The 13,534-nt window shown below is 36.0% G+C and overlaps 1 protein-coding gene across 1 annotated transcript in view; it reads left to right on the forward strand.

Moving 5' to 3' along the window:
• Kpna3 (karyopherin subunit alpha 3) overlaps positions 1–8,163 on the forward strand; it is an 85,557-nt gene extending 77,394 nt beyond the window's left edge. The window contains exons 12-17 of the mRNA XM_047553112.1: positions 430–558; positions 2,631–2,735; positions 2,831–2,902; positions 3,018–3,180; positions 5,030–5,124; positions 5,758–8,163. Of these exons, the coding sequence (XP_047409068.1) occupies positions 430–558; positions 2,631–2,735; positions 2,831–2,902; positions 3,018–3,180; positions 5,030–5,124; positions 5,758–5,856 (663 nt within the window). The 3' untranslated portion in view covers positions 5,857–8,163. The remainder of the gene's footprint in view (positions 1–429; positions 559–2,630; positions 2,736–2,830; positions 2,903–3,017; positions 3,181–5,029; positions 5,125–5,757) is intronic.
• Positions 8,164–13,534: the final 5,371 nt, after the last annotated feature.

Here is a 13,534-nt window from a genome sequence, read left to right on the forward strand (position 1 = left end):
CGTGCAGTATCCCCTTCATTGTACAGCATGGTCTAATTTAGATTCTGTAATTCTTCCTCTCATTTCCCACTTTGTTACCAGATCCTTTTTAATTCTTACAGTTTTCTCATCTCTCTCTCCTTATCTATGTGGAGCTACTTATTTAGTTTAAGACTCCTTTCTTTCTCCCATGTAATTATAATAGCCTTCTAAATACACAGCCTCCCTCTCTCCAGTTCTGATTAGATGTAAAGTTGCTTTTTTTCCCCCCAAGAGATTATTGTTTAAATTTCAGAATTACTCAGCCTACTTATTGCTTTGTATAAGGATGAAATAAATGTTAATCATTTGTTCCTTACATGTTCACATTTTCTTAGGGTTATGAAAAATATAGAATCAATTTCATGATAAAGAAATGAACTTATGGAAAACATTTTATCCCCTGTCTAGACTGCAGCCCTCAGAGCAGTTGGCAACATAGTGACAGGCACTGATGAGCAAACCCAGGTTGTTCTCAATTGTGATGTCCTATCACACTTCCCAAATCTCTTATCACATCCAAAAGAGAAGATAAATAAGGTAAGGCATGTGGTGTCCTCAAAATTGTTTTTTCTTTCTCCATACAAGTATCTCTCATTTTTTAACCACTCCCTAGTTTTTATCAATTGGGCAATATGTAATACAGTATGTCAGTCTTTTTATGTCTGGCTTATTTCACATAGCACGATTTCAAGGTTCATCCAGTTAGTAGCATATATCAGAGCTTCATTCCTTCTTATGACTAAATAAATATTCTATTATATGTGTGTACCACATTTTGTTTATATATTCACCTGTTGATTGATACTGGATTGTTTTCACCTTTTGACTATTATGAATTATAATGCAGTGAATATGGGCATATAAAATACCTGTTCATGTTCTTGTCTTCTGTACTTTTGGGTATGTAATTAGGAGTTTCTGGGTCATGGTGATCTTTTGTTAGTTTTTTGAGAAACCACTGAACTGTGCTCCACAGTGGTCGTACCATTTTGTATTCCCAGCAGCAGTATATTAGGGCCCAATTTCTCCACATCTTGCCAGCATTTATTTTTTATTAAAAAATGATTATAGCCATCCTAATATGTAGGAAGTGGTGTCTCATTGTGATTTTAAATTGAATTTTGTTCTGCCTAAAATGCTGCTTTCCTCAAACTGCACAGATTTAATCATTTTTTCTTCTACATCATAACTATATTTACGTATAGATGCTTGACTGTAACTTTACTTGTTAACTTTACAGTAATATTTTATTACTCTAGTAAAGAAAAAGAAGCCAAAGGCTCAGACTCTGGATCAGTTATTTTTACTGAGGAAACTTAAACAACAAAAGTGTATTTTTATAACTGAGTATATTCCATAATTGAAAATGACCAAGTGAAAAGGCCAGTCAGAGGTGATAATAGTTCTGGCCTATGATGGGATGTGCTTTAAAGTGAAGGTATCATGGGGAAAAGGAAAAAGTTCACACAGATACGTACTCAGATTCAACAAGCAGTTGCTTCAAAAGTTTTTTACTTTGAGATTTTATGTTGTTTGAATCAAAAGATCCTGAAGTTAGAATTTTCCAACTTGATTTTTTCCCCTTAGCATTTTAATTAAAAAATTTCAAACCTACAAAAAAAAATTGGAAGAATAGTATAGTGAGCACCCATGTACTCTAAACACAGATTCACCAGTTGTTAACATCTTACCACAGTTATATGGCAGAATAAATTTATAATCAACTTTTTCAATTATGGAGAAGAGAGGACTGGGGATGTGGCTTAGTGGTAGAATACTTGCCTACCATGTGTGAGTCCCTGGGTTGAATCACCAGCATTGAAAATAAAAGAGAAAGAAAGAAAAGAAAATGGAGGGGAAAAGAAAAGAAAAAATCGATAGTAGAAGAGAAAGAAGATATACCTTTTTTTAATTTTTTAAATTAAAAAAAAAATTTTTAGTTGTCAATGGATATTTATTTGTTTATATGCGGTGCTAAGAATCGAGAGCCCAGGACCTCACACGTGCTAGGCAAGTACTCTACCACTGAGCCACAACTCCAGCCCCGAAGATAAACCTTTAACACTAATATTATAGTAAGCTTATTTGTGGCTTGTAAATCTTTTAATGTTATAGAACCATCCTAGGCTAGTTTGATGCTTGATTTCTCTAAAATATTTGAGCATGTGTATCTTTGAATACATGTTTTGAAATAAAACAATTCTTTTTTTTTTTTTTTTTTTTTTTTTGAATCAGTGTCTCTAAGTTGTTTAGGGGCTCACTAAGTTGCTGAGGCTGACTTTGAAATTGTGATCCCCCTGTCTCAGCCTCCAGAGCCACTAGGATTTTATAGGTGTGCCCCAGTGTGCCAAATAATTCACTGTTGTTAGAAGTAGTTTTAATAAAGTATTCAGAAATTGTCTTGTAGTTTTTTCTGTCTTTTGGGGGGAGTGGTGGGGAGGTACCAGGGATTATCCCCACCCCTATTTTGTGTTTTTTTTTGTTGTTGTTGTTTTTTTAAGAGATAGGGTCTTAGTATATATATATAAAATATATTAAAATAAAAATACGAAAAGCCTTAAAGATACAGTTTCGCAAATAAAAGTGCCCCATATTTTTTTCAATTATAGGAAGCAGTGTGGTTCCTTTCTAACATAACAGCAGGCAACCAGCAACAAGTTCAAGCTGTAATAGATGCTGGATTAATCCCTATGATTATTCATCAGCTTGCTAAGGTCAGTCATTGTGGGTTCATCATCTCTCTTAACCTGTTATTACCAAGACTTTCTGGATAAAGAATTAATGTGGTGATTTCTTTTTTAATCTTTAGGGGGACTTTGGAACACAAAAAGAAGCTGCTTGGGCAATTAGCAACTTAACAATAAGTGGCAGAAAAGATCAGGTGAGTCTGAAATTTTTTAACTGTCATAATTGTTAATATTGAAAAGTATACTACTTAATTTTAGAAATTGCTGTTTGTTTTTAATCTCTGTACTTTATTTTCTTTTGTGGTCTAGGTTGAGTACCTTGTACAACAGAATGTAATACCACCATTCTGTAATTTATTGTCAGTAAAAGATTCTCAAGTGGTTCAGGTGGTTCTAGATGGTTTAAAAAACATTCTGATAATGGCTGGTGATGAAGCAAGCACAATAGCTGAAATAATTGAAGAATGTGGAGGTAAGAGTGAATAGAAGAAAAGTAGTTGAGCACTGGAACTCTAAAATGTTAGTTCTTTTAAAAAAGTCAGTTGATTAGGAAAATAATTACTAGGGTATGTTGTTAAATGATTGAAGTATATTACTGTTCTTTATTCACTATTAAACATTCCAGGTGTATTTTCCAGAAAACCTCAGTTCGTATTTTATAAAAAACAGTTGTGAAAGATTCCCTTTCTAGAGATTGACATTGGAAATATTGATTTATTTTAATGAGTTCATTTTCCATTGCTACAATAAAATACCACAAGTTTGGATACTTATAAAGAAAAAAGCTAGTTAGCTCACAGTTTTGAAAGCTGAAAATCCAAAACAGGGAAACCTCATTTATTTGACCTCTGATAAAGCCCTCCTGGCAGGTGGCATCATGCTGAAACACAGATGAGAAAGATCATATGGTGAGCCAGGATGCCAGAGAAGGATTTAGGGGTCAGGACCATTGTTTTATAACAACTCACTCTTGTGGGAACTAACCACTATCTGTTCCTAAACAGTGAAACATTTTTTTTTTTTCCTATTACATATATTCTCATGCAATTCTGTAGACCTCACTTCTGGAAATACTATTTCATGTTGTTAGAAAAGGTTAATGATTTCTTACTCATTTATACATTTATATATTCTGTTTGAAACCTACCAGTTGTAATGGTTCTTATGATTGCTACAACTGCATGACCACATTATTACTACAAAAGTTACTTTCAGATTTTAATGAGAAAGAAATGTGATTTGAAATACTGCATCATTTTTTTCTAGTAATAACATATGAAGCAAATATTTTAAATATGCTTTTGAATATGTACTAAAGTGTCCAAACCTTAGTTTACCACAGTATCATGTTTTTATTTTTTTTATATTTCATTGACTACATTATATGAATATTCTTACCCAGTTTATTTTTTTAAGAGAAAATAAATGCAGTGGCATGGTAGATGTACTGAAACTGGGAGGTTTTCTTAATATCAAGAAGAAATTATTCCAGAGATGTTAATGAGTCTTTTTCTAGATTGTAGAAGTTGGTATGATAGAAACAAAAGTAAAATCCAAATCTTATTATTAATTTATTGCTCATTATATTATAATGAATGCTAATAATAATTAGATATTATAATTAGCATTATGATGAGGTTCATAACCCAGAAAGTTGGAGCAACTCGCAGAATTGTTAAGTGTTCAGTTTTATATCAGTATCTCCACTTCCACCTGCAGAAGTTATAAAGAGGACATAGTGCTTATTACTTAGTATTTCATAATTTTATGAAGCACTACATCCATTATCTTTGACACCTGTTTTCCATTTTTCTGGCATGTATATTAGCTCTTTTCAAATGAAACTATTTCAGCATAGCATAGTCAAAAAGACATTTCAATGTTTTTTAATTAATGAATTTGTGCATTCAGTGCACAAAGTAAATATATTAAACATAACTGAAGACATTTTGTGAATTCTGTTTTGAACAGTTATTTTCACGGGTTCATTATGGCTGTAGGAGATACAAGACAGGAGGATCACAGTCTGGGAGAATCACAGATTTAGTACTGTCACTAACTTGCCATATAACCTAAAATTAAATCCCTTTACATCCCTGTGCCACACATCTGTCTAAAGAAGCGTTTAGGCAATTTTTAGACTGCCTGCCCGAGGAAACAGGGTGCCTCAGAGTCTTCAGAGGTGGAAGAAATCAATGGAATGCTGCTCAGGTTTTTATCTGTTTTTTAGACTGTCATCTTTGGGTGAAAGAAGGGGTGTTTTGAGATCCTTAGGATTTATGTACACAGTTTTAATTATCTCCTTAATTATTTTTTATCAGGGTTGGAGAAAATTGAAGTTTTGCAGCAACATGAAAATGAAGACATATATAAATTAGCATTTGAAATCATAGATCAATATTTTTCTGGTGATGACGTAAGTATTAAAATATGTGTCTGCATATAGATTAAAACATATACATAATATGACTTAACTTCGTACTATATTTGTTAGAAGCTCCATCAATCACTTGTCTTAAATACTTTACCCCAGAATTTAATTATAAGGTAATAATGTAGCCAGATGCAGCGACACATGCCTATAATCCCAGTGACTCCAGTGGTTGAGACAGGAGGATCACAAGTTCAAGGCCAATCTTAGCAACTTAGGGAGATCCTGTCTAGAACTAAAAAATAACCTGGGCGTCTAACTCAGTGGTAAAAGCTCTCCTGAAATTGATTCTCAGTACCGAAAAACAAAAAGCAAAACAAAATACAAGGTAATATTATAAAAGTAGCTCTTGTTGCATTTGAAGACTATTAACTGATAAGAAGCATAATTATAGAAATATGTTCAGAAAGATAGAAATTTAAGAAAGGGTTAGTTTTTAAACATTTTTTCAATTAAAAATTGTTAAATTTCTCAATAAAATTATTACTAATTTGCCCAAATACTTAAGGTGATTAATTTATACAGAATTTTCTCCTAACAGGTAAAGAATTAATTCAAATTGTACCATAATGTATAGTATCACCGTATAATAAGGTTTTCCCCCCTTGGTTTTTATAGATTGATGAAGATCCTAGCCTCATTCCTGAAGCAACACAAGGAGGTACTTACAATTTCGACCCAACAGCCAACCTTCAAACAAAAGAATTTAATTTTTAAGGTCAATCGAGTGCAGCATTTTTCTCATGTTCAATATGAAGCACCACCAGATGGCTACCAAATGATAAGAACAACAGCAACAAAAGGCTCCAAAACACATGCCTCTTCGTTTTGATGCTTCTAAAGCAAGCCATGTCTCAGTCACTTTGCAGTTGCCAAAAGTCACTCTCACATGGACTGTAAATGCATATGCATGATTTCCTAAACTGTTTTAGAATTCTTAACAATCTCAACTACCCTATATTCCCTGGTCCCTGGTGCCATGCTGACAACTGCAGTCTCCAGTTTAAAATATTCCATAGTGGTGGCAAGTCAGCTGCCCGTTGGTATTCCTTTGGAAAATGGTGCACTGTGGATCAAGACACTTTGGTATGATGCATATTCACATTGGAAGACTGAAGAGGTGCAGTATGATCTGAGCCTCCGTCATTGTCCTCCACAAACATATTTTCATATTCTTTATGTGGAAGAATAGATTTTAAAGTACAAGCCAAATGATTTTCATTGGTGGAACTGACACAAAAAAAGTAACTTAAAAACAAGAAACTTGGTTATTGATTAAACAGATAAGTTTTAAAAAACTGTACTTCATCTACCAGTAATTGATGTGTTTATTATCTGCCTCAGAAGCCAGGGTTGGAGGAAGAACTTTAGATATGGATGGTAATGCTTTCACCATTATACCTAATTTTTGAGAACAGCAAGCCCTATTTGACCACTCACTTCAGCCTGTGTGTTCCTGCTGTTTTGAAGTAATCAAATGCTGTGCATGGTATTTTACCTGAGCTGCAACCTGTTACAGACTTGAACTTCTGTTTAAGTTGAAAGCAAGAGTCCCTCTATACAAAGGAAAAATAAACAAAACAAAACTGCAAAGGTCTAAAATATTCATTGGTGATGTTTTTTAAAAAAAAATCTTGCTTTCAGCTTTCAGGAGTTAATATTTTTGTTCTAATCTGATAATTGGATATGGTTGATTTTTATTGGGTTTAAACTGTGGAGCTTTCATGTTTACTGTAATTTAGTCTTAAAACATTTTTTACTTAGTAACCAGTGCTTTTGATAATGTGGTTGGCAACAAACCAGCAACTATTTAGAAGTGTTATAAGACTTCATTCTGAGTATTGGGAAAGTTCATTCAGATCCTACTCTAAAAGCATCTGTGCATATTAAAGGATTCAAACAAGGATCTGTATAGAGGAATAATCTGCAGTTATTTAACATAAACCTGATTTGCAGTGATCTTTAAGTAGTTCTGCAAAATCTGGTATTACTATGTAAAGTTATTGCTTTTGGTAAATTGTCTGACCCAGTTATTAATGAACGAATATGGATTTGAAAATTTTTAAACTAAATAATTTGTGCTGTCACAGAAATGGTTTTGTTGCTCTTGTTTACTGGATATAATTTCCCAATGCATTGATGTGAAGGGATAGAATATCTAAACTCATTTAGTTATGGGGGGTGTATTTACTGTGATGAAGATGAGACAGATGCCATCAGAGCTTTGTGAATCAACTGGGGTGTTTTCACTGATAAACAATACATAGCAGGTGTGCATTCATTACAAATATATGTATCTGCCAAGGTGGAGCCACTTTAAAGAGTGAGTTTTGTCTTGTATCTAAAGTAGATACAAGCGTATGTTTAAACTGCAAGATTTTTACTTGCTAGAGAATCTGTTTTAATATAGTGGTTTGGCCTCTGATTATTTATAGGTTTTATAAATTTTAGAATCAATTTCTCTTTAAGGTGGCTCAGATTTTTCAACTCTTGTGCACATAAAATTGAGTTGAAGTTCATTGTGCCTTTTTTTCTTTATCCAAATTTTGAGTTAAAGCTTCATATGGTAACTGCATCCTGTTCAGACACTATCGTCTAAATTTTTCAAACTGTGTGGTGTTCACTAAAAATAGGAATAACAAAATCAAATCAAATTAAGGTCACAAACTTTGGTGAAACCCATGAAGTACAAATTGTCTGGATATTGTGAATTTTTTGTCCCCCTTTCAACTTAGTTTCTTCCAGACTCTCATACTTAACTGACAGTTACCTTTCAAATTTTGCACACACTGAGAATAAAATTGGGCCTTTACTATGGTGATTCCTATTTCCTCTTGTGTTTTAAGTGCAAACTAACATTTAAGTGAACATTAGCATCAAGTAGTGCAGACAAATGTGTGCATTTGCTTGATTCAGTTTATTGTGACCTTACCAGTTTTGAATTGGAATTGCACCATTTCATAGATAAAGGAAACTAAGTATATTGCTGCACTTTTAAGTTTTCAAAACAGTGTTTAAAAATTGCATTGTTTTTATTTTTTTTTTAACTCAGTTAAAATAGACTAAAACGTTCTTTCAAAAGAGGCATCTAAACGTGTTCTTAATTTTGTATATGGGCTTAGGTTTTGTAACCAATAAAAAAAGCTGCTATCAAATATGATAAAACATTGAAAGACTTATTTCTGAAAGTAACTTAATTGCTTAGCCTGTTTTCTTGTATGGTTAAATTTAAATTTGGAATGATTTTTCAACTATCAAACACAATGGAGGCGAATCATGAATTAATCTTTTAGTGTATTTTTATATGTACTTCCCACAACAAACAAGGATGACCAACAACTATGCTAGAGTATTTTGGGACAAATAATATATACCAACATCTATACTAATGCCAAACAAAGTACCACAAACCAGGTGACTTTAGACAATAGAAATTATTGTCATATGGTTCTGGAGTCTAGAAGTCCAAAATCAAGGTGGTGACTAGTCCAGGCTCTCTGTGCGTCTGGGAAGGATCCTGCTTGCCTCTCCTAGCTTCTGGTGGTGGCTGGCAGTCCTTGGCAGCTCTCAGCTTACAGCTGCATCATTGCATTCTCTGCCTGTCGTTACGTGACCCTCTTCTGATGGATCTTAGATTTAAACAGTGTAACTTAGAAAAAGACCATTTATTTGAAAAGGTGGTGTGATTTTTGACTTTCGTGAAAAACTCTTAAAGCCTGCCTAACCCTTGAAAACATATAACAGAAAATAGTAATCGAAGTAAACCTGAAAGTTTTAACCTGTTAGTAGATAGAGGTTGTGGCACTAAATGAAATCTTTGATCAATTAAAGAAAAAAAAGCAGCCAAACTTTTGAGTATAGAAATATTTTTACTTTTGTATAATGCCACTTCAAATTATTTTTGAAAGAAGTCAGTGTATAAGTAAATAAATGTAATAGTACTCATAATCTTGCCATCATTTCCTTCAGAAGGGTTATCCTTTTCAGGGAATTCAATATGTAGTTATTTCAGGTAAACAAGAGTGACTGACATTTATGAATGTCAGTTGCCTTAAGTAATGGTTAGTATTTTTATCCCTCATTAAACTCTGGGGAATTTGAATTAAATCTATTTGGGAATGTAATTTCTGTACATTAAGCTGTGAGTTTTAAAGCATATATCCCAAAGGGTGCTCTCTCTACCCATCACTGATGTCTAGGGCTTAGAAGGAACTCTTCATATAAATGGTGTACTCCGATTAGATAGCTGAAACATAGTCACAGGATGATTCTCAAATTACTAGAGAGATCTAGAGAGAAAGTGCATGCACTCACCATGCATCATATCAAGAGAAATGGACTGGGGATGTAGCTCAGTGGTAGATCACAAGCCTAGCATGCACAAGAGGCCTCAGGTTTGATCCCCAGTGCTGCCAAAAATAGAGAAAACATTTGGGGAAAATGATGTGGTGGTGCAACGTCTGCCCACACTTTATTTGCCCAAGAAATCCCTCAACTAACTTTGGCCCATGTTGGGGTTTCTCAATCCTGCACTATTAACATCTTAGTCTGGATAATTATTTCTTGTGTGGGGTTTGTCCTGTGCACTGTAGGATGTTTTGCAGCATTCCCAGGCTTTCCTCACTAGATGTTGGTACTTCATCCTCCCACCAAGGTGAAGACAATCAAAAAGGCCTCTCTAGACATTGTCAGGTTTCCCCTGGGGGCCAGAACCTCCCTGTCTTAAATGCAGAAGCCTAAATCATGACTTTGCTATGCGAATAGTCCCAGGGTTTCTTCAGATGCATAAGATTAAAAAGAGACAAAAATGTACCTTATCTTTATTCTGAATTTTAGGAAAAATCAGAGGAAGACTATTAAGGTTTGAATATGAAATGTCCCTCAAAGACTCATGTGTTAAAGGCCTGGGCCCCAATGCAGCCATGTTCAGAGGTGGGGCTTTTGGGAAGTGTTTGGATCATAAGGGCTTTGACCTTACCAGTGGATTAATCCATTGATAGCTGAATGGACTGTTGGGAGGTGGTAGAAACTATAAGTAAGTAGGACATGGTTAAAAGAAGTAGGTCACTAGGGACATACGCTTGGGAACTATGTCTTGTTCCCAGCCCTACATCCTGTGTCTGCTTTGGCTGCTGTGAGCTGAGAAGCTTTCCTCCACCATATCTGTTTTGCCTCTCCTCGGACCTAGAGAAATGGGAGTCAACCAACTATGGACTGAAACCATGATCCATAATGTTGTTTTTCTTAGGTATTTTTCACAGTAACAATAAGTTGACTAACACACAAACCTCACTTCCTTTCCCAGATCATCATCCTGTGGGAACTGTAGGAGTTGCGGTACCCATCTGTATTGCACAGGCTTGAAATGGGGATAGAGTCCCAGGTCACCCTTTTAAATTTATCCTGTAGCTAAAAAGCAGAGTTGTCTGAAATGCGTAACAAATGTGTTGATTGCTAAATCCCAACACTGCCTCGTAGCGGTGTTTTCCAAACATTTTTAGGTGAAGATCTTTAAATTTTATGATAAAAAGCTGGGATTGGACTAGAAAATCAGCAGAGTTTGAAAATCACTTGATGTGTTGTGAGGTATTGGGCCCCTCAGAAAACTTACAAATTCATTAAATGATTAAAAGCCAGGAAACAAAGCTGGGCATGATGGCATACACCTTTAATTCCAGCTGTTCTCAACCAGAATTTCCAAGAAAAAAAAAAAATTTTTTTTTTTTTAAAGACTGAGGGGTGTCATAGCCCACTGAGTTATATAGCTCCGTGGTAGAGCACTTGTCTAATGTAGCAGGTGCCCTGGGTTTGATCCCCACTGCTGCCCTTCCCCCCCCCCCCAAAAAAAAGTACAGGGAACTGACTGAGCCATGCAATAAAGAAAGTGTTCCCTTCAGGGAATTTCTACAATGTCCCCTTCCCTATCCTAACAAACTGCCATCCACCTTCTTGAGTATCTTCTGTTCTCAAATCATGGTGCCTACTACAGGGCATTGTGCCAGGTAGTGTGTGAAGCCATGAAATAAACGAGGAACATCATGGGACAGCAACTGTACTAAGAGGTAAGTAAGCACAATTCTGTGTTACACAGTAAGGTACACATTGTATATAATCTTTTAAAGGCAAAATCAAGTGTCTTTTTTTAAAACTTTTTATTTTTGGTTCTGGAGTTGAACCGGGGGCGCCCTACCACTGAGGCAGGCTGTTTAATGGTTAAGAGTGAAAAGTTTGAGAAACAGATGAGATACACTAAGGGAGCTTGTTCTACTTTGTGACTAGCTTTAGTTGGCATAAAATTCTCTCTTAATCCTGAGTAGAAGTCCCCTCTCTCAAATGTGTCACTATAAATTAACTTTTGATTTGAACTAGATTTTGGTTATTTCCTGAGAGCAGAAGAGACTGATCCATTCTCATCAGCTCCCTTGCTCAGCCGCAGCACCCCATGCTTTTCCTCCCTTCATGTTATAAAGTCATTGCTGGACGGCTTATGTCAGCTTATGTACTTAATGAACTCCGGTGATAGAGTGTGGTGTGACTAGTTTCCGGAGTACAGTGGAATGGGAGCATTCCATTATCTGGAAACTTAATGGTGAAGCAAGTGTTTCAGTTATTTTACCAGCTTCATAATTAGATTTGTGATCAAGTAACATCCTCAGTTCTCTCTGACCCAGTACTTAGGCACCCACCCTTTTTTAAATGTAAGAATTAATTTTATATTTCTTAATTCAGTCCATTTTCCTCATAAGATCATATTCTGTTATCTATATGTATCCTCTTCGTGTCTTCAGTCTTATGAATAAGAATTTTGACTAAGCCTTTAGAAATATTTATTGAGCACCCTATCCCATGCCAGGTCCTGTGCTATATAGCACAGGATACTTTAAAATATCACAGGAAAAGTAAAAGATTATGACAAATGTTAGGAAAAAGAGGTATACAGTGATTAAAAAATAATAGAATTGACTTAGTTAAGGTGATAATCGGGCTGATGGCCATCTCTTATGAAGTGCTGGCCTCTTAGGCACACCTTACAAAAACCAAGCGAAGAAGGTTCTGTCATTAGGTAAAGAGAAGTTAATTTTTCCCCAAATTACACAACAGATTGTGATGAAAATGCTGGAGTTCAGTGTGCAGGTTGGAAAGTTTTCTGACAATGGGAAGAGTGTGTCCGAAAGCTACATGGGAAGCACACAGAAAGCTGAAGGGAACGAAAGCAAGTATTGCTAAATCAAAGACTAAAATGGAGAGAAGGATTAACCAAGGCTCCAAAAATAGCTAGGGGCCAGACCCCACAGCCTGGCACGCCATATGAAGGATTTTAGCATTTTTAAGAACTGGGAAATTATTGAGCAAGAGGAATGACAAATTATGTTTAATAAGGATCACTAACTGTTAAGGTGAGGACAGGATTTTAGTGACAAAGGTTCCTGGTCATAGTGTGAAACACCAAGACACAAGGTGGTGGACTGTTTGGTCCATGAAGTGCATAGATCAAGAGATGCCTGCTAGGGGGTGGGGATATAGCTCAGTTGGGAGAGTGCCTTGCAAGCACTAGGCCCTGGGTTCAACCCCCAGCACGGTGGGGAAAAAAAAAGAGAGATGCCTGCTAAAACAGATGAGTTGATGATGCCTTAGAAGTGGAACTGGGGAAAGGAAAGGGTCATGGATGATTTCTAAGTTTCTAGACTACAGCAACTGAGTGAATGGAAGCAACATGAGATAGGAAACAGAATCAGACATGGAGGTGGAAGGTGGGTGCAGTTGGATTGGGCTGAGTTGAGATAGCCAAGACTTGCCTAGCAGGGGAGTTGGGAATATTGGTCTGGAGATCAGAGGAGAACTGGGGCTAGAGATTTGAATACTCTGCCTATTTGAATGGCTATTAAAGTATAGGGTGAGGATGAGACTGCCCTCAGGTCTAGTGTCTGAAGTGTGGAAAGGGCTTAGGACAGTGTCGTGGAGTTCCAGCATTTAGTGAGCACATACATCAGTGGAGGTTGAGCTTGCAATCTCTTGGGCAAGACTTGCAAGGCCAATTAGACAATTTCGTCCCAAAATTTGTCTAGTCTCCTGTCAAAATTTTCATCAGACCTTAACTTTGTGGTTAAAGTTTTGACCCTTAAAAAAAAAATCAAGACGCATCAGCCTGGCGTGGTGGCACACGCCTATCATCCCAGCGACTCCAGAGGCTAGCCTCAGCAATTTAGTGAGACCCTGTCTTAAAATAAGTACATAAAAAGAATCGGGGATGTAGCTCCGTGGTGAAGCGCCCCCTAGGTTCAAACCCCAGTAACACCCCCCAAAAAAATCAAACCGTATAAAAAAAAGTGTGCCCCTATGATGGGTGCTTTGGGATTAGCCTGGAGCAGATTTGGTGGAGGCGGTGAATTGGTTC

This window comes from Sciurus carolinensis, chromosome 5 (genome assembly GCF_902686445.1).
Source record: "Sciurus carolinensis chromosome 5, mSciCar1.2, whole genome shotgun sequence".
In the NCBI taxonomy this organism is placed as follows: Eukaryota; Metazoa; Chordata; class Mammalia; order Rodentia; family Sciuridae; genus Sciurus; species Sciurus carolinensis.